General features: G+C 43.8%; 1 protein-coding gene across 3 annotated transcripts in view; it reads right to left on the bottom strand.

Annotated features, from left to right (window-relative positions):
• LOC119391321 (metallophosphoesterase 1) overlaps nucleotides 1-24,761 on the bottom strand; it is a 61,773-nt gene extending 37,012 nt beyond the window's left edge. The window contains exons 1-5 of one of the 3 annotated variants that reach the window (XM_037659034.2): nucleotides 24,496-24,741; nucleotides 20,297-20,439; nucleotides 16,431-16,646; nucleotides 8,484-8,646; nucleotides 200-331 (exon numbers count right to left, since the gene is read on the bottom strand). In XM_037659034.2, the coding sequence (XP_037514962.1) occupies nucleotides 200-331; nucleotides 8,484-8,646; nucleotides 16,431-16,646; nucleotides 20,297-20,334 (549 nt within the window). In that variant the 5' untranslated portion in view covers nucleotides 20,335-20,439; nucleotides 24,496-24,741. Of the gene's footprint in view, nucleotides 1-199; nucleotides 332-8,483; nucleotides 8,647-16,430; nucleotides 16,647-20,296; nucleotides 20,440-24,495 lie in introns of all 3 variants that reach the window. The other 2 variants (XM_037659013.2, XM_049414359.1) reach the window with 2 other exon arrangements.
• Nucleotides 24,762-25,997: the final 1,236 nt, after the last annotated feature.

The raw sequence follows: 25,997 nt of genomic DNA on the forward strand, positions 1-25,997 counted from the left end.
CTTCTCGGTGACGGGCCGAGTTATAGGCAGCAGCATTTAGAATGGTACACGGGCGCGGGACGAACGAGGACGCGGCAGCCTGCATGAAGCTCCCAGTCCCCGATCGAAACCGTGGTGGTTGCTCTGGGCACGACACCACAAGTTCTTGAGTGATGTATTCACTGCAGACAAATGTGCCCTGCCAAATGAAAAAGCTTACCTTAATAAAGTCTATGCACGGTAAGTCAAGAAGGTGTTCATTCGGAAGTTTACGAGTTGAAGCGCTGCACTTGCCTGGGCCCACAGACCTCCTTTCTCCACCTATGTCGTTGTCCCCAGGAAGAAAAATAGCCTGCACAGTGCAGTGGAAAAAAATTGCAAGGACTGACACCATGCAGCTGAACACTGCTTTATAATGTGCACAGAAAGAAGCCTGTAATCATGCAATGATAAGGTTTATTAAGGTCATTTAAACCAGTCACACACAGTGTACTACACACAAGTTAATTTCAACAGGCAGTTTTTACAACATACAATATACTATGTATAAATTTTTACAAATAATATGAAAGGCGAGCTCTTGCCTCATTACAGAGTCAGGGCTTTCGTTTTAGCAAATATATAAACTGTGCAAAGAAGAGAAGAGGTAAACAGGAACACAGACTCACGCACAAAGCGCAGACTTCCAACTATCGAAAGCAAAATCGTGGACTGAAAGAGAAATTATTGAGCCGTTTCATATTGCTAAAAGAAGTGACAGTAGTGTTAGCTCTCTTTATTTAACTCTATCAAGGAAAGAAATATAATTTTTAGATGGGCACATCAGGTCACTCCTGCACTCTACATACAAATATGGCCTTGATATTATTTGTCACTGCCTTCAGCACAATTTCTTTGCGATCGTTCCTTGTTTTGCTGTTTTGTTATTCTGAGAACCCTATAAATTACCTGCTTTAACAAAATAAAGCCAGTTGGAAATCTGCACTTTGTGTTAAGCCTATGTTCTTGTTTTCGTCTAGTCCTTCTTTGGGCAGCCAAAATATTTGCTGGAGGTATGAACTGACTAGCCCAACAAAGTGCCTTGCTTTGAATTTGAAGACAATTTTCCAGCAGTGCTAGAAAACGACTCTGCGAAGGTGCACGACTGTTTTTTTTCTTGGGTATTAACAAGAGATCAATACACCAAGGTTTTTTGTGTTTACTGATAAATAAACGCAAAGAACCACAACCATGAGGTCAGTGGAGTAACAGCAGTGATCAGCGTGTTGCAGAGCTGGCAGGACTTCTGAAATTCAGGTAAGTTTCCGTGAATCTATTTCAGTTTTTACGGAAACCGTATCCCACAATGTCATCTGAGATGCCATAAAACACTCCTTTCTAGCATGTATACACTGGTGAAACTGTGGCATGTATGCACTTACAAATGCACTTCTTCGTGAATGAACAGCCTTATTGTTTTGTTTCTTTAAACTGCGACCTTTGGTGGCATTATGCCGGTAGTCGAAACCCGCACTGTTGACTCGATGGTTGTTTGACAATTTGGTGGCGGCCTTCAATTCGTAACAGTGCTCGTACTGAGCGGCTCAAAATTCCAGTTTTTGACCATTAACCACAGTTGCAATTTCAGATATTATGGATTTCGGATCAAATTTACCTTTCCATGAGATTACAGCGGTCTGTTATGTCAAGTGCCATGAAAATTCTATCATTACAAATATAATATAAAAAAAAGTCGCACTTTCACTGCAAGGGTGAAAACAATGAATGCGATAGCAACAAGCTCGAATGTTATACGAAGTAAGACTAGCAACTAACCTGGCATAAGTCAACAAAACGCTGGCATAAGGAAACTGCGGCTGCTGCAGTGAGCGAAAGGACCTTTGTGCCATCTGTCACTTCATCGCAAACGAGTGGTGGTAACAGCACGTACGTATGAGCCCTGGCAAAAATGAGCCTGGAGCATCCATATAATTGCTATCACAATCAAATGTTATAACAGAGTTGCATGGAAAAAACAAAAAGCTCCCATCCTACAGCTTGCTCCCCAGCACCGTCCACCCTTCCCGACTGCACACAATCATTTGTCCTCTCCCCCCGTCACTCGTGTGGTAAGACGCCGTGCACTGCCAGCATCTTTCCCAGCTCACATGCTTTCACTCACACCCACATATGGCTTGAGGGCATGATAGGATCTTTCACACGAAGTGTTGGTGCAGTCCATTCGTATTCTCAATCAGTTTGCGAATGGGAAGGTGGACGGGAGATAGGAGACAGGCAAGCATGAGTGGAGAAGGCTGGCTTTATTATAGGAAGGCTTGATGCTTGGCACTGAAATGGGTGCAGCAGCTCACATTTCTCTTTAACGTTTCTTGTCTGGAACTTCAGGCATTCTTTTTGTTCACCAAGTAAACTCGGAGCCAAGCTAAATTGTTATACCCAATAATGCAGCACAAGAATGCTAAAATAAGCGGTTTATTTTACCATAAAAGACAAAAAAAAATCACCCTGCAGTGGCTGTTCGTTGTTATATTTGATATACCTATTGTTAAAACTGGTCCCACTACAAGTGGGCTCAACCACTACTATAGTACTACTACTTGCAAGTTGTCATCATGATGACCATTTATGGTTATTATAAGGCAATTCAAATTTTCCAGTTTTACTTAGTCGTTTGAGAAATTTTTCAGTCACTTGATCCATTATTTTTACTTATTTAAAATATTTACATTAAAGACTGAAACCAAAACTAGTAAATTGGTTTGAACCCTTGCGTTTGTAGTCTTTTCACGTGGTCAGAGATGCAAATGCTTGAGAATAATGCATTCATTTATGTGCAACACTCATCACAAATGAGGTCAATTAAAAACCTATCCCACCATTTACCCATGAAATCACTGCTGTGATCCATAATGGCAACTGCTCTTTAGTAATTTTTCCTCAATGCCTTCCAACAGATGGAAGGACCTCTGAAAACATGCAGGAAAATCTGTGAATCACCTATTTGTTTCAAACAGGCTGGATTTTTAACTAGTACTACATAATGTGTCATGCACATTGTTCACCCTTATGTTGGTGACCATTTTTCAGCCCCTTACCAGTAAAAGACTGCTGCTCAATACATGACATGCCTATAGTATTTAAAGTTACCTCTGGACAAGCATGGTGCATAGGCCTACACTACTTACATCAGCTGTTAAATCTGATGAAACAGGTCAAGTGTGATAGCTATTTATACATGACTCAACACACATTACAGTGTAATAGCTGGTATATGTGCATGTTCGAGAATGTAAAACACTAGTATTTGTACCGTGTGTGCCCTCATCTGATTTGACAAAATCTCTTTGCTGTGGACTATGTGACAAGATTCAGTATATTCCACAGACAGTAAGTCTATCTTGTGTCCCGTGATATCATGATAAAAGAAGGTAGGCATGCAGACACGGACACAAGAAAAGCAATCCAGACAATGCAAACGCCGCCTGTCAACTGAAAAGGCGCACTGTGGCGGAAAAGAAGGTAGACACAAAAAACTTATTTGTGCATGTACAGGCATGCAGAGCTACCTATCAATTCGGCACACGTGGGGGATCTATGCAAGAGATTACTAGTCGGGCATTTCATTTCTTCTTTATGCAAGTTATCGATGGCTGGATCATGCATGTACTACCACTACTATTGATATGTCAGGCCTCTACCATCAGACGCGTCTTCATTCTTGTGCCTGTACAACACTGCACATTCATCGAATTTCAGCGTGCATTTACTCTCCAAAGTGCATAGATAGATTAGATGGTGAGCCTCTGGTTAACAACCTCTCATGCTCCATTAATCTCTGATTAACCCTTTCTCTACCGAAGATGAGCTGAGCTCGTCCACACGGTTTGTACCGCTCCTACCGAAGATGAGCTGGGCTTGTCCACGCTGAAAGAAGCGTTTGGGGCGCCACAATTAAGCTACTACTCAGATTCATTTTGATGAGTTCTCTCTTGCTTGAACAGATGGTGCAGTAAAAAATTTAAAAATGTGCTCAAAGCATGCATTTTCGTCGAGAAAGGACTGGATTCCGGTAACCGGAATGAGAAAATGGCGTCCTCCTCTGGGCGCGCGCATGCCGGCAACAGTTCTGCTCAGAAAAAAAAAAAAGTTGAAAAAAAAAAAATAAACGCTTGTTTGCCGAAGTTTTGTAGACTAAGTATTTCCGTTCTCCTGCGAGTGTGGCAGCAACTACACAGAGCAGCATATTTTTTTCTGAATCACAGGATTAGGGTGATGACAGTGTCGCAAAATATTGGCAGTAGACGCCGATACACGTAAACGAACCCCCACTGGCACATCCAAGACTTTTTTTCATGAGCTCCCTTGTCCCGCATAATTTTTTAGATTTAAGACACATTTTCCGCACCGAAGGCTGGAAATGTTGTGGCACTTTCTTTGGTGCAGTGCAGTTAAGCCAATCATCTGCATATTTAAAAAAAAATATTGGCGAAGCTTGCACTAAGCACTAAGCTGCGGAAGCCTTGAAACAGCGAAACTGGACAATTCTGAAGGCTAATCTGGTTGCTTCTAGGTTGTTTCTAGGCCTTACCTAAGTGATGAGGGTTGTTTCTAGGTTGCTTCTAGGTCGTTGCTAGGTGATGCTAGGTTGTTTCTACGTTGATTCTCAGCGCAGAGAGGTTCGAGTTAAACCACACACAGTCACAGCCATGACACTGATGTCCTAAACTCCAGAGACAGAAACTCACGCTGAAACCAAGCGTTTGCACCTCTCATACAGTCACAGACACGACATGGACGTCCAACCAGAGACAAACTCGCACTGACACCAAGCGTTCGCTCCTCTCATAGATCTATGGGTACATCGTTGGTGTAGGCCTTCCATCGCTTCAGGGTCTTCCCGTAGCCGCCACTGCCTTTCCCGTTCCCTAGCGCTGGGCTAACTGTTGCCTTCTTCCTTTTTAGTGAACCAGTGGTAAGTAGTGGGACTTACCCAATTTCTGTGGCACATGCCCGTTTATGACGATAGTTTCTCGCAGCCGCCGTTGCCTTTCCTGTTCCCAAGTGTTGGGCTAACTATTGCCTTCTTATTTTTTAGTGGACCAGTGGTGTATAGTGGGATTTGCCCAATTTCTGTGGCACACACCCGTTTATTTTTCGAGATAGGGTCAGACACATTAAGGCTAGCTTAAACAGCTTTGCTGTTAAAAAATATCTTGCTTGTATCCTGCAAATAAAGCGCCTTTAAATAGTTTTTTAGTTGTTTCAAGACACGTAGAATCAAATAGGCAAATAAAAAGAATCAGTATTGTTGTATAGTTTTTGGCCAAAAAACTCTGTAGGGAAAGGGTTAACAAAGCGGTCTATCTGCCCTATGTAGAAGCTGCCACAGCTAAAAGGCACTTTATATACTACACTTATACGACAATCAGTACATTTCTTCGCGTGGTTTACGAAACAATTGTCAGTATGCTTTTTGCCTAATGTTCGCTCACTCCTTTGCTGTATGGTGTCGGTTACCTTGCATAAAGAAGAAATCAAATGCCTGACTAGTTATCCCTTGCATAGACACCCACGTGTGTTGGATTGATAGGTAGCGCTGCATGCCTGCGCATGCATAGACAAGTTTTTGTGTATACCTTTTCTGCCGCAGTGCGCCTTTTCAGTTGATAGTTGGCGTTTGTATTGTCTGGATCACTTCTCTTGTGTCCGTATCTGCATGCTACCTTCTTTTATCATGAATACGTACCAACCAGCTCAACTTTCTTCCGTGATAGCTTTGTAGCAGTGGCAAGCTGGTGAAAAACGGTCACTAGCAGAAGCTAAACAATGAGCATGTAATGAGGTTGTGTGCCAAACAAGCCTAATGGCTTGCCTACCTGTGCGTCAAGAACCAGCAAAGGACCTACACAAGACACTGCAATCTTTGATAGTGCTACATGGAATATGAGCCCGATAACCTTGTTTGGGTTTTAATGCCATTATGATGACGTGGATATGGTGAAAGAGTTTTACCCATTACTTTGGGTCAAACACGACACACTCCAATGTTATGGTGCACTTGACTGTGAAGTCATGCCTTAGAATGAGTACCCTGTGATGCAAGACACTTCGACAGTTGGTGTTGCACCGCTGCTTTGAAAGGTTTCGGAAGTGGAATAGCGCACATCTAGACAGTGGCAGAGTAAGTAAGATAACACAAGCGCTCATGAGCGCTTGTATTTTCTTGCTTACTTCGCCCAAGTCTGCGCTATTCCACTTATGCTATGTACCAACAAGCCCAAGCTGCTTTTCTTGAAAGGTTTCTGCTACGAATGTCTGCTGACACAGTGACGACCGCCCTGCTAAAAGCAAGTGCATGCCACCCCTGACATGTCAGCACGCATTTCACACTCTGCCACTGTACTTCCATTGGTCAGACGCAGTGCCATGGTGAAATATTTCCAACAAGTCAGAAGTGCACCACTCCACTGCAGCTGCCAACCAAAATGAGCTTTGGTGGCAACTGCAGCTGGAATCTGTTAGCAGAATGTGAAATGGGCTTTATACAGTCACATCGTACAACCTGAACATAGTCACAAACACTAAGGAACTGCCAATTTATTTCTTACTTGTTTTATTATAATTTTATTTTTATGCTTGCTCTAATATTCTGTTTGCAAGCATTAGGATGGTGCTTTTCAAGAGGGGTTACATCAGTTATCTTTTTGCCAATCAATTTTTTTTTTGCTGGTTTACCAATGGTAACGAGTTTTCCTTTAATGCAAGGCATGCCTACTGTATCTGAAATTTCCTAAATGTTGGAGCTGATTCCGTAGCGAAATTGTGCTGTCTAAATGGATAGCATGTGTGACACTGCAATGTGTGATGAGTTATGTACAGAGGATGCACATGACCATGAAATGAGAGTTGGAAAACTGGTAACTGTGTTCCTTGCTATGACTGTGATTAGAGCATTGCTTACCTTTCAGAGACCAAGTTTGCCCGAAAAAGAGTTAAATTCCCAACTCACAGTTTTGGCAGTACTCGAGTCAGTTTCACGTGACGATATGAATAACATATTCAACTTGTCTTGCGCTATATTTAGGCAAGCTGTGTCACTCGGTGTGCTCTGAGTGTACACTCGCTGCTTGTTGTAACACTTTGATATGTCATCAGGGATGGGCGAAGCTTTTAGTAAGCAGTTAATCAGTTAGATTCAAACACATATTCACTAATTAGACTGTCAATATAGCACAACATTTCAGAATCATATAAGAATTTGGTGTACCCTATTTTTGCAGTCTCGGATAATATGTCAGGACATGCTATCACACAATACTTCTATGCAGACACCTTAGAGTTGTATACAGTAAGGCCTTGATAACAAGAAGGCGTAAAACTACTGAAAAAATTTTAAAGTTACCAGAGTTTCAAGATAAGCAAGTATGCCAACCATGGCATTGCATATTTGAAACTTTATATATCTAAGCCACAGTGCCCATGCAACCTTATCTGCAGGCAAAAGCACCAGACATATCATGAAGCGAAGCATGCCAATGTTATGGCTCTCAGTCACTGGCCTTGTGCAGCACACGTCACAGTGTTAAGAGCTCAAGTACATTTGGACACCCTTTTCGCATGCCCAAGCTGCTCACTGCCAGTTGTTCTGTGGCTCATGGTGCATGTGTGATTGCAACTTGCCATGGGGCTACAGTGGTGCAAGAAGGGACAAGTGAGTCCCTTGTTAACAGTGCCAAGATCCTCAAGTGAACTGCTGCCAAGAAATATTAAGTGACTTGTGTGGAAAGTAACATCTCTTCACTCCCATCCACGTGTGCCAGCAATTAAGTAAGTTCCATCTTGGCCTTCCATTTCTGTTCTTTTTTTTTTTTGTAATGCATGTTTATCCTGTGTGATCTTCCAGCTTTTCCCCTGCGTCAGAAAGCTAATAGGGCTGGAAATGCACTTACACAAAAACTGCTGCTACTGCAATAAGATTCTTTTCCTCTGGTATTCAACACAGCTTTTTTTTTGGTACTGCACAATTTCTAGAAACAGCTGCTTTAGCGGCAACATGATGGACAGGGCTAGTATATGTTGAAGCTACCCCTCCACGCAAATGAAACACAAAATGAAACAGCGTGAACCCATTATTTGACCTTTCTGGCAGTTTTATAAGAATAGTTAAGTGAAAGGCCGTTGCACAATTTAATATCAATACTATTACAGCTATATATCAAAAGCAGTCATTGGAAGGCAGAATCACGTACTTTGAGAATACCTGAGAAGTGAATGAAAAACTACTGAATGGAATGTGTTCACTAGTATCTAACATGTGATGTACACAAAATGGTTATTCAGCAATATACAAGACAATGTTAGTTTCTTGTAACACAATGTTTGCATGAGACAAGGCATACTTATAGCTTTACTTTTCGATACAGCACAAACTTTCAAATAGAAGTATTACCTGAAAATCCAAAATACACGAAAATGCCCATGAGTAAACTCTACTCATACTGCACCTGTCGGTAGTCGATGTGTGTGAATATATCGAAGAAGCGCTCTATATATGACCGGAAGTCGTCATCAGTGGCAAACTCGCCCTCATCCGAGAGGTCTCCCAGAAATATGACCACGTGTGGTTTCAGGTAGTCATTGGCCAGAGCAAATGTTTTGCTGATGTACCTGCAATTACAAAGCAGAGACAAAGTTTTTAGAGAGAGAGAGAGAAATAGATGAAAAGGAAGAGGCAGGGAGGTTAACCTGGTAGTAATAACCGGTTTGCTACCCTGCACAGGGGTGGGGAAATAGGGGTCGGGAAGAGGACAGAGAGAGAGTGAGATAAAATAAAAACAAAACAAAAAATGCACACATGCACACACATGCAGGATGTTCCTATCAGAGCCGTTTTGATAGACAGATTGAACGCAGAAAGTGCATTTGCGCCTGCACAGCCCTCTTCTGTGACGTTAAGTCCTGTCGATGGCGCAGGATTCTTTCTTCCGAAAGAGTTTGGTCATCCAATTTATCAAGCGTGTTGCAAAGCGACCGTCTCTGCGAACAATACTGTGGACAGTCGCACATAAAATGTTGAATCGTTTCATCACTTCCGCAATGGTCACAAGCTGCGGTGTTGGCCATTCCTATGCGGAACGCGTACGCATAGGTAAATGCGACACCCAACCATAACCTGCACAGAAGGATAGTGTCACCTCAGCGAAGTCCTGGAGGAATTCGAAGGCTGAGAGTTGGGTCCAGGGAATATAGTCGTGCGTGCTGGAAGTGTGGTTCGTTCCACTGCGACGTGGTGTGTTGGTGAGCAAACACATGGAGCTTCTTTGCAGTGTCAGTTCTGGAGAGCGGTATTAATATTTGATTGTTTCAGTATGGGCGGAACGGGCAGCTTGATCGGCCCGTACATTGCCGATAATCACACAGTGACTTAGAAGCCATTGAAAAGTTTTGTGCCCTTTCTGAGTTAAATGGTGCCTCTCTTCTGCAATCTCAAATACAAGTTGTTCGCGCGGGCCGAGTCGTAAAGGTGACAGAAGAGACTGCAGTGCCACCTTGGAGCCACTGAACATAGTCAGTGCTTCGTGTCGCATTACACTGCATTAGTGATGGGCGGGCACACAAAAAGTTTTTGAGAGAGTTAACTACACCAATATACAGGGTGTCCTAACAATCACGTAAAGCATGGATTCTCAAACTAGGTTCCACAGAACCCAGGGGTTCTGTGAAGGGCATTTTAGGGTTCTGCAAGCGGTCAGAACGAATGCAACCTGCTCCCGTTTTACCCCCATTAGCACCTAATTTATTCACTTGGACGACAAAATTTGCATTGCATTTTGCATTTAACGAAGCCATCACATGCCACATACACACATCAAGAGTCTGCGGATAGCGAGAGACCCACGTGGTAGCAGCACTAAAGACTCATCGTCTAGTGCGCGCCATGACACTTGCGCGATTTGCGGACCCACAGTGACAGAGCGCGCGAAGCGCTGTAATTCATGCTCATAAGCGCAGTTTGCAACATGTGCGCAGGAATCAATTCAGCAATTCTGCAAGTTGAGATACAGAGGATGATACTGGGTGTTCAAACGACATTAACAGGAACCTCGGCACTTTATTCGTGGCTCATGGCATGCTGGCGCTCACACTGCACTATGTCGGTTTTGTAATAAACACGCGCAAAAGGCGCTTTGATACATGCAAGAGGCATCACTTCTTGCCGGCTGTGGGCTACACGAACATTAAGGCTTACGACCAATGTATCAGTCGATGGCGATTTCGCAGTGCGACTGGCACGCCTTCCTTTATTGTCGGGATGGGTGAATAGTAAGCTTGAAATTCGAAGCAAATAGTTCGAATACTATATATCACCTAGTATTATTAAGAAAAATAAGCATTTTTGCCATGACCCAACTAACTGGCACAATATTTTTAAGAATGGGAACTAGGCATACGTGAATCTCACATTTTTGGTTTGAAGTGAAGGGGAAGCAACCTTGAATAGTAGCAAGATTTGTATAGCAGTAGGGTGCAAGTTATGATTGGTACAATGCATCACGTTTTAAAAATTACTATACTTAGCACATATAAGCACACATAACACGCTTTTAAATTAAAAAAATTATTAATTGAGCTGAAAGTAATATGCACATTTAAGCTTGAAGTGTGGTTCAAGCTTAAAAAGTCTGTCCTTTTGAAGTGTGGCTTCGCGGCAGTGCGAATTTCCCCAGGATGGGTGGTTTCATGGCATAGCACCTCCACACTGCAGTGAAACCACCTTTACAGAGGGCGGGGGTGGGGGTGGGGGAGGTTATATGAGCTCAAATATACGTATTGAATATATTTATACAGTATTCGTTCATTTTGCATACTTCGAAATATCAAATAATCTAAATTTGTGTCGAAGCGAATTCAAATACTGTAATATTTGTTTGGTTATTGGAAGTGCCCTAATATTCACCCATCCATACTTTGTTTTGCAAAAAAAGAACAAAAACACTAAAAAGAGACTTCTGTACATTTGGTCCTTTGTTTGCGTGAACACACTGCTTATGGCGCGCGGTGCCTCAAGACTCGTGGCTGTTGGGGGCAGGGGGTGGCGGAGGAGTCACAAGTCCACATCACCAGCGATAGCCTTCAATATTAAAGATAACAGGCTAATGCAGATGGTGTGAATACTGTAGTTGTGCACGTCAAGAAGCGTCATCGCTTCCCCCCATTTTTTGTTGTCTTCATGCTAAAAAAAAGTTAGGGGTTCTGTGGCACTATGGAAAAGCCGTTGGGGTCCCCCAAACCCCTGATGTACAGAATTAAAAAAAAAAAAAGAAACAGATGTAACATTTCACATGAACAGAACCAAGTACATTGTTCACAGTTGAGTTGCCCATCTGCCAGCACTTTGTTGACTGAAATATTGACTATTTACCAGTCAATCTGTGTTGTACGTGTAAGATGGGAGGTAATAGCCCCCACCAGCATTTATTTATTAACAGCGAAACTACTTAAGCTAGCCATAAGTTGTACGCTGTATCATGATTCATAAACGGGTATGTGCCACAGAAATTGGATAAGTCCCACTACTCACCACTGGTCCACTAAAAAAGAAGGCAACAGTTAGCCCAACACTAGGGAACGGGAAAGGCAACAGCGGCTGCGAGAAGACCCCGAAGCGATAAAAGGCCTACGCCAACGACGACATGCCTGTAGATCTATTAGACGTATGAAAGCATGGTTTCAGCGTTAGTTTGTCCCTGTTTGGACATCCATGTTGTGTCTGTGACTGTGTGTGGTTTAACTCTAACCTCTCTGTGCTGAGAATAAACGAAGAAACAACCTAGCATCACCTAGCTAAAGCCTACCAAAGACCTAGAAGCAACGTAGAAACAACCCTCATCACCTAGCTAAGGCCCACCAATGACCTAGAAGCAACGTAGAAACAACCCTCATCACCTAGCTAAGGCCTAGAAACAACCAAGAAACAACCAGATTAGTCTTCAGAATCGTCCCATTTCACTGTTTCAAGGCTTGCGCGGCTTAGCCGCTTAGCAAGCTTCGCCAATTTTCTGATAGTGTCATCACTTACTCAGAAATTGTTCCAGTTTCATTCTAGACTAGTGGCATCGTTTCGATGGAAGCCATCGTGTTTATTGATGTGAAGCTTTTGGGGCTCCCCACGAAATCCAAAAAAACAGCATGCCCGACACAAAAACCAGGTGAAGTTTGCACCTTGCATGTGCACACAGTGGCTCTGATGCTAACCACGAGGAGTCCAAAAACATTTAGGGCTCCTAATCCAGAACTCTAATTACGGAGTTGTAGACAATTATAAGAAACATTCAAGTCGTGTGTTTTTAACAAGGTGTCAAGGTGCCACTGCACCAAACTCTAGATGCATTAAAACCTGGACTGAGAAAATGCTGGGAAAAGGACAGTACCGTCACATTTTTTGTACTTTTCTGAGCAGCTGTCGTATCACCAAAAAGTCAAACCAAAGCTGGTATTTTGTAGTGACGCCTCTTCCGACGCTAATGCCTTTTCGCACTTGGTCAGCAGTCAGAGCGAAAGTCCACTTACGTTATCAATGGGGTCAGCTGGCCATGAGCAGTGGATAAGACTAGCATAAAATAAAGCATAACACATTGATACAAAATAACGGCGATGGTCACGTTACTAAGCAGGGTGGTCGCGAGCGCTTTCCCGCAGCGTTTGCTCACAATGCACGGCATGGCACTTTCGAGAGATACAGATATTGAGGCCATTCTTCAGCTGACTGCAAACGGCAAAAACGATTTTGGAAGCCGGAAAATAATGTCAAGCTTTGGACACCATCTAGTGTCCAAAGGTGAACAATGGCCTCAAGATCTCTGTGTTTATCTAGAGGGCACAGTCGCTCAGGCATGGCTAACTGTTTCGTTCGTGCCGGATTTTCTCGGGAGACTGTTTGACCACAGCCAAAAGCGGAGGACATCAGTGGCTGCGACCAACTTATGAAGAGGTGTGCCAAACTCAGAGGCTCAGCAATCGACGGCGTTGGTGGGTCAGATGTCGGCTTTGATGAGTACATTATATAGGATAGCGCACACTCCCATTTCTTTCCCTTAACGCTGGTGCAATCGTGAACCGGCAGCAGGAACGAGCTATGCGGGGAGGTTAGATATCCAGTGGCTTGGTGGTGCATGCTAATCCTCGTTTCCCTGCTTGCGAGAAAGGGTAATCGCCTCTCTGTGAGGGAGACAACCCTCAAAAGGTGATAAATAGTCCACCAGACAGAGAGACGGCCTCTCTTGTACCAGTGCAGTGGAGCCACTATGAGAAGGACCCACGAGCCGCTGCTGATTGATGAAAGGCGTAAGCTTACCATTTGTTTTTACACAGAGCGGACAAACAATAAGGTGTTGTTTGTTGACTTGGCCCGTTGCCTTATTATCCTGAACCCATTGTAGCCGCAATTACTAGCACGGGACGTTGACACATGCACAGTATGACTGTGTGCGGCTGGAACCAGAGCTAGGCTTCAGCACCACCAGGGCATAGAGCGAACCCCTTCAGCTATGTACGAACGAGTTGTCCCTGTGACTGAGGAAATGACCGATGCCGAAATGGCAGAAACTGCAGTTAACAGCGAGGACATGGATGAACAAGAAAACGAGGAGCCACGAGATGTCCTGACGTTAGCCGAGACAAGGAATTTGTTGCGGCTGCTTAGGAACAAAGTCGAGTGCAGTGGCGATGACGAACAACTGATGAAATGTGTCAGGCAACTTGAGAACACTTTTCTCGTCACAACTGCAGCCACCAAGCAGACCAGCATTACAAGTATCTTTTCAGGAAAATAAATGGCTCGAGAATCCACTGGTACACTGAGCTTTGTGAGGAAGTCTTCAGTTACCGGTGCCATACTGGAAAGGACTCATGTTGGCTTTATGCAGTGTTGGTCATCTTCGTGAATTTGGCTATCTCGAAACTCCATTTATCTTGAAATTTTTTCCAGTTATTACTACTTCGAGTTAATGGGGTATAACTGTATGTGTTAAGAAGCAAAACTAGAGTGGCCATAATATTACAAACACCAGTAAAAAAAATATTGATAGTTGGGGTGTGCGAAGGTTGCAATTTCTGAATACGAATCGAATACAAATAAGACAGAAAATAGTTTTTGAATATTGAATCAAATATCGAATGTCATCATCATCAGCCTATATTATGCCCACTGCAGGACGAACACCTCTCCCTAAGATCTCCAACATACACTGTCCTGCGCAAATTGCTTCCAATTTATGCCTGCAAATTCCCTAATTTTGGCGCTCCTTAGTATCCTGGGCTGTGTATGCATCGTTAAGAAGTTGCAAAATGAAAAGTAACAATAGCTTTCATTACTTTTTTAAAGGGGCCATGAACACCCCTTAGGCTTGGTGAGAAAACACTATCTGCGGAAAGCAGGCCTCACTCTGACCAGCTCAGCTAAATCTTGCAGTCGTGCGTGACAAGGAGCGTTTATAAGCGGAACACGAAGTTGCAACTTTTCCAGAGTACTCTCTTCATACAGAGGCACGTCCTCACTCTCTTCAGGGGTGCCTGCTGTATGTCGTTATACAGCAGATTGTTGCCATTGGGCAATAGCTGACATAAACCATAATAATAATTATTGGTGACGCTTTCTGGCCCAAAACCATGATATGATTATGAGAGACGCTGTACAGGAGGGCTCCGGAAATTTCGACCACCTGCGCCTAAATCTAAGCACACGGGGCTCTAGCATTTTGCCTCCATCGAAATGCAGCTGCTGCGGCCAGGATTCACTCCTGCGTCTTTTTTTGGTCAGCTGACATAAACCAAGTGCGGTGTTTGGATCAGATGCGCTTATTGCTATGGGGTGCTGCCACGTGCCAGCACCATATTCCATAGTCTGCGAACATTACACAGTGAGCCACACTCGAACCCAGGAATCGCAATGGGAGAAAGCGATTAGGTTTCATCAGTAAAGGTGATGATGCTCTCAAGGATTACGCTCAAGGTCATGACGTTCGCCGATGTAATTTCTTTCCCCCATGCCATCCCTCCCTGAGTAGCTTCCAGCTCTTGTCCCACTTCCGAGACAAGAGAAGATAAGTGCTTAAAAGCGCGTGAATAACTTTGCTTGTTCTTGACGAATTTGAGAAATTTTTTTGGCAATTGATTTGTGAGGCAGTAAACTCCGATACTCAGGTCATTCAATGATTATTTGGAAAAGTTGTTCAGGACAGCTTTAAGACAAATTAATGAAACTGCATATCACATGGTTGCAGCATATTAAAGATATTGTGCTAATGCGCTCATCAAAAATTATCATGCAGAAGAATTAAATGCTTGACATCTTCACAAGGGTACTACTCTTCCACTTTCAGACGTGTTGTTATACCATATAAAAGAAACACTCTCTCTTGTGCAATGCGATGCTCACACACTGCTCTTTTTTTTTTACGTTAAAAAAATGTCAGTGTGCATGTTAAAGAACCCCTCCTGGGTTTCTTTAACATGCATCTATATCTAAATACGTGGGCCTCTAGCATTTTTGTCTCCATGGAAAATGCGACCGCCACGACCGGGATCACACCCAGCATGCGGTGATCGTTTGGAACGGTATGGGCAGTGTGTTAATTTATTTTTCCTTAAAGCAGTGTGTGCTCTAAGTTCTGTGCTTCATCAAAACTCAAACGTACTGCAAATTGCAGTTTTATGCTACGCAATATATTCTAGTACAGGTATGTTTAGCTGCACAACAAAACTATAAGGTACCCCAATTTTCGCACAAATGGATGCCACAGCATCTCATTTTGACAAAAAAAGGAACAAAAAATTTGTCCAGCTTCACTGGCTTAACATCACAAAGGCTGATGGAACAGCGAAGTGCTTTCCTTCGCTTTGTCTTGTGTCGTTTTAAACTTAGTGTCCGATGCAAGCCATTCACATCTAACCTCAGCTTCTCCCACTCAAAGCTCTGGATCTTCTGCCCTCTGCGTGTGCTTGGCTTCGGCATCTCTTTCACGGGCTTCTGTATCAGAATGACATCGTCATTGCCGTTCACGCGCAGATTCCTGTTGACGCTCGCAATGGGCAGCTTCTTCTTGCGGAGAGCGCACAACTTTACCCACCGCCGAACATTCGAGAAAGACCACCAGGCTTTTGGATCAGATACACTTGCCTCCTGCCGGCAAACAAATGCCAATTTTGTTCTTATTGCACAGTACGCAGTCTGCGGGACACAGAGGCTAGTTATAGACAGCTTCTTTATTTTAAGTGGACCGAAGGCGAGTAGTGGGGCCAGCCCAATTTCTGTGGCACGCACCAGCTAGCAGCTGTGAGCTGCGTTACACTGACAGTCCCAGGAAAACGTCGACCGTCCACGGCTTCGCTGTTAAAACCAGTGTTGTGAAATGCAGCTGCTTCTACAGATTTAAAGCCAATCTACAACTCACCGATCAGAATCCCAGCGCTCAATGAAGCCAAACAGTCCAGGTGCCGTGTTGACGCGACCCAGCAACTGTGGGTCTGCCACCAACAGGAGCCTCGTGCCGATTCCAGCAGTGAGCGGTAGGTGGGGCCAGTTCCAGTATGGGGCCACCAAGTACACCAGCCACTCGACAATCAGTGCATAGACTAACAGCAGGCACAGGGCCACTCTGCATCGGCGCCTGTACCACCCAACCACATGTGCGGCACAACAGTTAAGAACAGCTTACAAAATGGCAACAAGCACAAATTGCTCATTATTCAGTGGCTGCTGAAACAGCACTTGCAGGTATAAATTGTACAAGCTGCCCACCTATTGCCTTGTATGGGAAAGAGCTAATCATTTTTAAAAACACTAGCCCAGAAATGATAGCAAATATAAAAGCTGTCTACTGGCTAAATAAAGGTTTTCGAAAGTATGCACGTTTCATAGACTTGTTTGTGCCTCAGCTTCCACCCCCATTTGATCTCCATGTGAAGTTCCTTACACTGCACCATGTTCTTCTTTGCCATGACAGCAGTTTAGCCATGATAAGTTTCTGTAGTAGTTATGTTTTCTTAACCCTTTAGTGATGAAAGACGAGCTGAGCTCATCAAGCACATACTTGAAGAAATGACGTTTGATGAGACCAGCTCGTCCAGCAATTTGTTTTTTCATGCAAGCCTGAAGACTATTCGAGCTCCTGTGACACTCCACTTCTTCTGGATTGCGTACTTCTATTTTGTGCTTATTTGTATATATAGCGTCAGCTATCACATGGAGCTGCTGAAGTTGAGAGCACACACTTTTTCTTTTGTTAATAGCCATCAATTTCAGAATGGCATTCTTTGCGGTGCTTATCTCTCTGACGAATTTTCTGTTTTAGAAAAGTAAATAAACGTGGCGACTCTGAGAGCTCGTCCATTTCGAGCACGAGCGATCTTGAACTGACATCAGACGACAGAGGAGTGCAACGAGTACCCCTTCAGTTCAGTGTAAAAATATTTTTCCTGGTAAACTTCACCTTTCTGACTGAAATTTTTTAAATATTACTGCTTTATCTGATCACCAAAATTATGTGTTCAAAAAAATTCTGCCCTTCTTGCAAGTTTTCAAAAACTATTTACCATCCTTGAAGGGTTAAAGGCTGGTCAACTGATTATTTGTAAATTAAAAACCAAGAACTTGACATGGTTCAAGTGTCGTAATGAAGGGCTTCGCATAAAATTTTGTGGGTGCTATCAGTTCAACAGTATGAGCTTTTTTGAAGTAAACGGTAGACTATACCTTTTTTTTAAGCTGTCAAAATAGCTGTATGCAGGCAAAAACAACCTTAGAATATACTACAAACGGTCCTAGAGGCACTGCCTCCCACAAAAAATTGAGTTCTATGGTTTGGCGCAGCAAAAGGGACCATTCAGATGGCTTCTGAACACCTGGGGCACTTAAAAATGCAGCTGAACCTAATTGCACAGGTTTTTTGCACTCCGCCTCCATCCAGCTAAGCAACACACTGCCCAGCCACTGGGCTACATTGGTGGGTGGCATAGACTCTCCAATTTTTAGTGCCTTACATTTGTCAAACCTATAAAAGCTTGCTGACAATGTGGTACACATATAAAAAGCTTTTACTTCTTATTCTCGTCTCTTGAAAACTTTGTTAAAGCAAAGTGTAACCTGCAGCTCTTCACCGATGCTCCATATTAGGGTCCTATCAGGTGAAGGAAGCAAGTAGTGCAGGAGCACCAGTGGAGCTGAGAAGGCATATGAGAACAAATGGATGAAACAAACCAGCTTCACCAAAAAATGTGAATGCATAGCTAGTGCTTCTGAGCACAGAAACTAGCTTTGTATTTAATCAGCTGCCACATGGCATCTATTAGGGCCTTTGAATATTGCGTGCTGCTTCTCCCTGTACTTTCGTTTTCTTCTGCTTGGTGGTTGCTGCCGTGGTAATGGCAACACCCACACTTGTGCTGATGCCAAGTGCAAACAGCTTTTGCTACATCTGTATAACGAGCACTTGCTTGATTTGTTCAAGCAGCTGATGAAAGGGCTCCAAAATTAAAGGGCATTTAAACCACCTTGAAGATTTTAAGCGCACTGCAAACACATACTCCATTCTGCACAGAATACTGTCATCTTTGGCAAACATGGCAGCGCTATATGCTGCGAGGAAGGTACAATGGACATTCCATTTCCTTCACTGCATATTACAAAAACCAGTAGGGCCCACAATGAAAAGTGTCCACAAGTGTGAATGAGGGTGATCACATGAACATGATGAGAGCTGGCTGTGTTATGAGAATGGAGTAGCTTTTGCCCATTTTGTGTCACTCATTCTTCCACAAAGCTTTCATCCACTCCCACCCCTTTGATGCACTGCATGAAGTTTGTGAGAGGATATGGCGAGGGGTACAGAATACCTGTGGGGAGGTAATGAAGGCAACTGAGAAACTGCAGTGGCCATGTAGTCACTCGTCAAATGCCTTTAACTTTGATACTGCAGCAGCACTTGATATAATTCTTGTAGCTCTGTGTTTCTATGTTCATTATAGACTTGTACAGAGATTGTATAGAGCTGCTCCATATAAAAAATTTTCGAGGTCAAAGTGGTTAGGCGCCCTTGAAGCGTACAAAGCACTTTTCACTGCACTCAGGTTTTAAAATTTCTTTGTTCAATAACAGCAGAATTCCATGACCCAGTTTCCGCCAAATTTCTTACCACACAAGACACTGATCTCATGCACAGTAAACACAAACCTTAAAGCAGACACCAAAGGCAAGCCCTAATTACCTGTTTAAATTAACTGGGAGAAAAAACAGCGATAAGAACGAGACGAAGACAGGAAGTGACAAACTTCGTCTCGTTCCTGGTTGTGTTTTTGTCCAAGTTAATTCAGCAATGTAACAACGAGCCCATTTCAACATGCTATCCTTGAGAATCTTTTCAGCATTTCTTTCATGTTTCAGTTGCAGCTAATGTCATCATTGAAGGCATCACAATTCTCCTGCATCTTAAAGTGCCCGTGAAGAACAGGGATACACGTGAGAACTGATACCAGAGGTAATGCTCCATATAATGTTGCAACCTGCTTTCACTCAGAGGACGGAACAGCAAGTGTGTCACATATTCGCAAGCAGACCTGACAGAGCAGTGTAAAGAAGTGGAAATGGAAAGTTGTGCAAGCAAGAATAAAGTCGTAGTTTCAAGCCACAAGCTGGAGCTGTGAATGCGATAGCAAAAATATTATTTGACAATTATGGAAGGTCAAATCACTTCAAAGTGAACATTTAAGTGTTTCATTTTGCCAATAGACAAACCTTTGTATTTTTCTTGCACTGGATGTAACACATGAACAGCACACAAAAATGCAGACATACTGCATGAAGAGCAGCATGCAGAAAACTTCAGTAATTGGGCTAAGTGGTCCAAACAGTCCACTAAGTGGGCTGCTTATTTCAGCTCATGTTGATTGGATAGAGAGCCTGTGAATCAGTGCCAAGTGTCACCACCTGCTTTAGAGTTCTGTTAAAGCATTGTGGGATCACACACTAGAATGGAAAGTCTGCTTAGTGGACCCTAACAGAGCTCACAGCACAAGGCAAGTCTTAAAGCATAATGTCAAGCTTTGTAAAATATCAAAACTTTCAGGTAGCCTCAGATTACAAGCAGTCACACAGCACGAGCTTCTAAATGTTCAATAACACTCGAGCATCAGTTGTGGTGAAATGCAGCCCCTGAAATTAATTAGGCAAGGATTCACACAGCGCTTCAGACATCAGCAACCCATCTAAAAGAGGGAAAAACATCTTATGCAAGCAATTAATGAGTTAGTAAGCAAGTCAGACCTCCTCACGGCGTCTCTCCTAAGAGTGGGCTTGTCCATGCTCCTTCATTACGCCCATCAGGCAAAGTTCATGCAATTGCATCTCGGTGGACCCACACCATGGCCTTACATGTTTGCACTTGTCTCACTGCGTTGTTGCAGGGCCTACAAAAGGAAGAAGAGAAGGCATGGCTCAATGAAAGACATGTCTGTCTGCTGGTTATGCAAACATATCAATTGATGTGACTAACCAAGCAAAAATAGAAAATGTAGGCCCCTACAAGAAGAGAAGAAAGAACAAAGTGTATACAGGAGGCACATCATGAAGCGGGTACGGAGAACAAGGCAGAGAGGGAGAAGGGTCAGGCCAATGGAATGCAGATGTCGTGTGATGCCATTGGCTGTTGCAAGAAGCAAAAACACACTCTGCTCACTCTGCTGCTAGGCCCCTGTCAGCAGAGCCCAACACAAAGCTCTAATACCGTGCTTAAAGGGGCCCTGCAACACATTTTCAGCATGGTCAGAAAACGCTGCCGATTGGTAGTAGAGGATCTCGAGAACACGCGAGCAAAACATCATAGCACAGCACATGGTCTGGAATTTACAATAAATTCTCAAAGTCAGTTAAAAATCGCTTCCTCTTCTCTCGATAAATGATGCTATTTACTCAAAATCACTGCGTCATTGACTCATGTTCCACACAATTGGCTGATTTGAGCATGGTGGGCTCAGTAGTTACTGCGGCCACACGATCGCACTGAAAGTAAGTTGCGTGTTCGAAGAAAAAAAAAACAAAAGAAAAAAATTCGGCAGATCCCACGTACCTTGGGAGTCGGTGTTATGCGAAGCATGCGGCGGGAAGGTGACTGTGGCGTGATTTTTTTTACTGAGCGACAAGTTACAAAATGACGCTATAGATCTGTATAAATTTCATACGCACATGTATATGTTCAAGAGCCGCATATGTGTTATATAACCAGTTGTTTACGGTTGGGTAACGCTGCCAACGGCAACGTAGATAATACCAACACCAGAAGCGGTAAGCTGATATGTAGTGCTTATACTTGTCCCTTATGATGAATAACGCACGCACGTTTCACGAGCCCGTATGCATGTGTGGAACAATTTCTTGACAGTTCTTGAACAAGGTCATCATCTCCGTGATCAGTGAGCACCAGCAGCTGGTCATGACTTGTTATAGGATCCGGTCGTAATCGCGGTGACGAGTGGTCCACGTGTAGTGAAGTGTGAGGTATAGTACAGCTGTTGGAATTCATGGATGCGTCTGTCATTTTGTCGACAAATTGTCTGTCGATAGAGCCGGCGACATCTCGGAACCCTAAGTCACCCTTCGAATAGGTTAGGTATAGGCCGTCGAGGTTATAGGCGAGGATAGTGCTACGTAGACCAATCAGTGGATGGCGCTTGTCGTATTCGTACAATTCCTGGACGTATGTGGCCTACGTAACCTAGTCTACAAAGCGGCTGTCAATCAATCTGGCATCATCCTCGGTTAGCATGAGGCCATAGCCCAGCCTCGTAAGAAATGAAGAGGACACTGCGTCGTTCTCGCAGACTAAGTGCACTTTACGGTGCGGTGATGTGGATATCAAACGTAACTTTCATTCATGTATTCGTCCGGGGTCGATCAATGCTTCAATATAGCTTGCGGAATCATAGGAATACAAATGTAATGTATATTAGACTGCTACAAAAGCGGAGCCAACACTGGAGCCACAGACTTTAATCTGATATGATGCCTGTATCGTAGGAGTATCACGTATTGTTCATTGCTTTTCTGTAAAATTAGATAGCAAGCACCACAAGCACAATTGACGCGTTGCATCGATATTACGCCTGCGTAGGCTGTTTTTCCAAACCAGTTTATAGACCTGGCGTGGCTCTGTGGTAGAATACCTGACTGCCACGCAGAATGCTTGGGTTCGATTCCTCCTGGGATCCTAATTTTCATTCTTCCCATTCGTCCGGTCAACGCTGCCGATGTTGGTTTTTCTTAACGCTCTCGCATTTAAGCTACCAATGTCTGTTCACGCCGTTCCTGGGTAGATATAAACTGTCAATCACCTGTGGCGCATACCCGTAAACCGCGGCCTGTGGTAAACGGGTATGTGCCACACGTGTCCAGTGGAAAGGGTTTGACGACGTACGCGACAGGACTTTCATGTTATCAATGTAATGAACCGACAGTCATATTTGTCAAATCCTCTTACCCTCCCATGCAAATCTTGGTCTACACCAAGTTAAGGAGGCGATTATGAGAGCACCCAGACGTAGGCGGCTAGATAGATAGATAGATAGATAGATAGATAGATAGATAGATAGATACGTAGATAGAAACGCTCAAAGTGCCAGAGGTTCGCTAAGAAATGCTTCGCATTTAAAAGTGCTCAAGATCACGAGGTGTGCGTGACGTACCTTCTTTTCCCGTGCCATCCCTCCCTGCTTAGCTTCCAGTGCTTTTTTTGCGATGAGAGAAGAGCGAAAGCAATCACCGCGTGCGTCAAATCTTTGTAACTCCGCTCATACTGGACAGATTATAAAAATTTTTGCAGCAGTCGATTCGTGAGGCAATAAGCTCCTTTAGTGAAGCCATTCCATCGCTACTTGGAGAAGTGTTGCAGAGCCCCTTTATACACTGCCAAGTATATCAATTTACTGGCAAGCTTACTGCCACTTCATGTGGTAGACCTTTTTATCTATAAACAAGGCAGACAGACATTTTTTTTCTTTTAAAGGAAGCACAAGCATAAGTTTTCTGATGAAATAACGTAACTAGGGCATTTATTACAATCAAAGTATAATTTTTAACTATCACACGATACATGCGATTGAATCAGAGTTTGCAGCTGCGTTTTACTGACAAGTGAATATCTCTGCAGGTCCACTGCATTTTTTACTGCAGTCAGTGACAACTTAGAATTCAGTGGCAAGTAAAATGTGCCACTGCCCAACTATACGGCAACTTGTACAGTTGTGTGAGCCACTACATTTACTCACTGCCATGACATCGTGGAAAAAGTGAGCTACACTATCCCCATTTCTCAGAACTGCAATGCTCTGCAGATAAGAGAGCAGGTGTAGCCAGTTTTTGGAGGTGAAGCACTTCTTGCATTCTTGAGTTGTCAAAGTATGCTTACAGTTGGTTTAACTCTTGATGGATACCACAGTTGAACATATGAGCATGATTTTCAGTGCTCATGTTTTCAACCATCTATATGCGCAAAAGAAAAAAAAAAACCCAAGGCCTGACCACTTTACACTTTCCCTCCCTTTGATGAGTAATAGTCATCATGAGATTTTGTACCAAGATGACCGACGACGACTATACTAGTCATCAACAAAAATTGGTCCCACAGGAACCAATGATGACTATACTCGCAATAGTTGTGTTTCTTGATGCTACATGGCCACACTTGTCCATGTTGTGCCATCTGTGTCTCGGCTTTCATTTCATTGCCATCTTCATAATGTGATGACATCTTTGAGCTATCTTTTTTTACAAAATCAGTTAAAGAATGGTGACAAAATCATGTCACCATTCTAAACTTAAAAATAAATTGGCATGTGTGTGGTTTGGCAAGGAAAGACGCTGCAACAATGCACTGGCAGTTTCCCCGTGCAGTTTCTACAGTTAATGTGCTGTATTAAATAAAAAAAAAGTACATCCTCTGCAAAAGAAAGGCCAAACGATATTAAAAAGAAAATATAAAAGTGAACATGTTTCCGGATTTTGAAGATAGTGGAACTGCTTTGAGCGGCAAATACAGTGGATTTCGCGGGAGTTCAGTAGCTTTCGCAAATCTCCGGATTGTCATTTGCGAAAACGCAGCCTGCCACAGAAACAACACGCCCATATTTCTGCGTCGGCGCATACAAGCGCCTGCAGCTGAATATTTGTCCTCCGTCATAACGAAACCGCGGTAGGGGAGCATGCAGGCATCAAAAGTGTCAACTGCGCCAACTGCGTAAAACACGCATTCGCATACGAACGTGCTGGCACGCGCGCAAGAGCGCGGAGTCAACAAAATACTTCGGTGCTTTAATGGTGATGCACCAACTCAGCGACATGGCAACGGAAGGCCCTGCAAGCCCGTCGGATGTCTCGTGCAGTGATCGATCACTCCCAGCAGTAGTTCCTTCGCGTGCGATAATGTATGCACTCAAAAGGCCCTGCGCGAAGGCGATTTCAGCAGCACTCACCTGCCGAGCAGCGCCGTTTCGGCTAGGGATGGGAGTCGTGCTGCCGTCCTCAATGTCGCGGCGACCTGGAGCCAGCAGCCCCTCCCACGGCTCCTGCATTGAGGCCCCATAGTAATTGATCCACCGCAGCTGCATTCAGAACAGGGGCATCAGGAGCAGCTGGCGACAAATGCAAAGACGAGAGCGGCGACACTTCACGCTGCTCCCGCCTTCGCAGCAGCCATGCTACGCACGAGAGCAACGACACGATCTTGGAGGCCAGGCAATCCACTACGTCGTTCCTTTCACAAACCCTAGAAGGGGCTAAGATCAACTTTGAGTATCATCATCACCGTAATCTTTAGTAATCTAATTCTAACTGAAAATTGAAAAAATATTTTGTAAGTTAAATAGTTGTGAACATAGAGTTTCATGCAATAACCTAGAGAGGAAACTGGCGCTGCGATTGCTAAGCTACCATTGCAGTGATGAGAAGTACAGGCTTCGGATTAGATAGCGTTAGCTAGCGAACAGTCTACAAATTTTTTTTTTTCTACAGTTACCGTAGTTTCAGTTTCGTTCTTCGCGCAGCGTGGGTAAAGGGGTGCATTAGAGCACTGCACGGGCCCGGGCCATCCGAAACGTTTTCCGGCGGGCCCTGGCTGGGCTCGGGCTTGAAAGTGCGGGCCCGGGCCGGGCCCGGGCTTGAAGCCCAGGCTTGAGGCTGCGGGCCGGACTGGAACCCACTCATAAGGCCTAGGTCGGGCCTTCGAGCACACGCGAACGTTGTGCATTGCATGGTCTAAGGCATTCTGTGCCAAGCAGTGACACGTGCAAAGAGCTGGCTCTTAGTAGAGCTTAGGAGGGTGAAACCTTTCATCTGGAATAGCATCAAGTATGGTGTGTAGCAGCTTGATTATGTAATTATATTGTACATGGCGATTACGTTCCCGTGACGACGTTAGAATATGAACGATTCATATATTTTATGTGCTTTTGGTAGCTGTTCACCATATATAACGTTAACGTTTTTTATCTTGCTGGATCAAACTATTAATCAGGAGCCTCTTTTAAAAAATTGTGTAATTAATGTTTCCACCGCGAGTGTAGAAAAGAGCATGTCCCGGGTTTGCTTCTATCCTCCTTTTCATGTTAGTTGTATACTTCTTTTAAATAAATTTTGTGGCTGTTTTATTTTCACCATACTGTTATTGTAATGACTTGCCATGTGCCATATAGGCAACATTTAAGTTATATTCCTTGGTGTTACGTGCCAAAACCATGATAGGATCACGAGGCATGCCGTAATGGGGACCGGATTAATTTCGACCACCTGTAGTTCTTTAACGTGCACCTAAAGATAAGTACACGGGTGCTCTTCCATTTCACCCCCATCAAAATGCGGCCGCCGTGGCCGCGGGAATCGCACCCGCGTCCTAGGACTTAACAGCCTATTAACCGCTGAGCTACCACCACGGGCAAAGCAACATTCGATGCATGCACACCGGATTTTCCGTCCGATC

Source organism: Rhipicephalus sanguineus, chromosome 1, assembly GCF_013339695.2.
Source record: "Rhipicephalus sanguineus isolate Rsan-2018 chromosome 1, BIME_Rsan_1.4, whole genome shotgun sequence".
Classification (NCBI taxonomy): domain Eukaryota; kingdom Metazoa; phylum Arthropoda; class Arachnida; order Ixodida; family Ixodidae; genus Rhipicephalus; species Rhipicephalus sanguineus.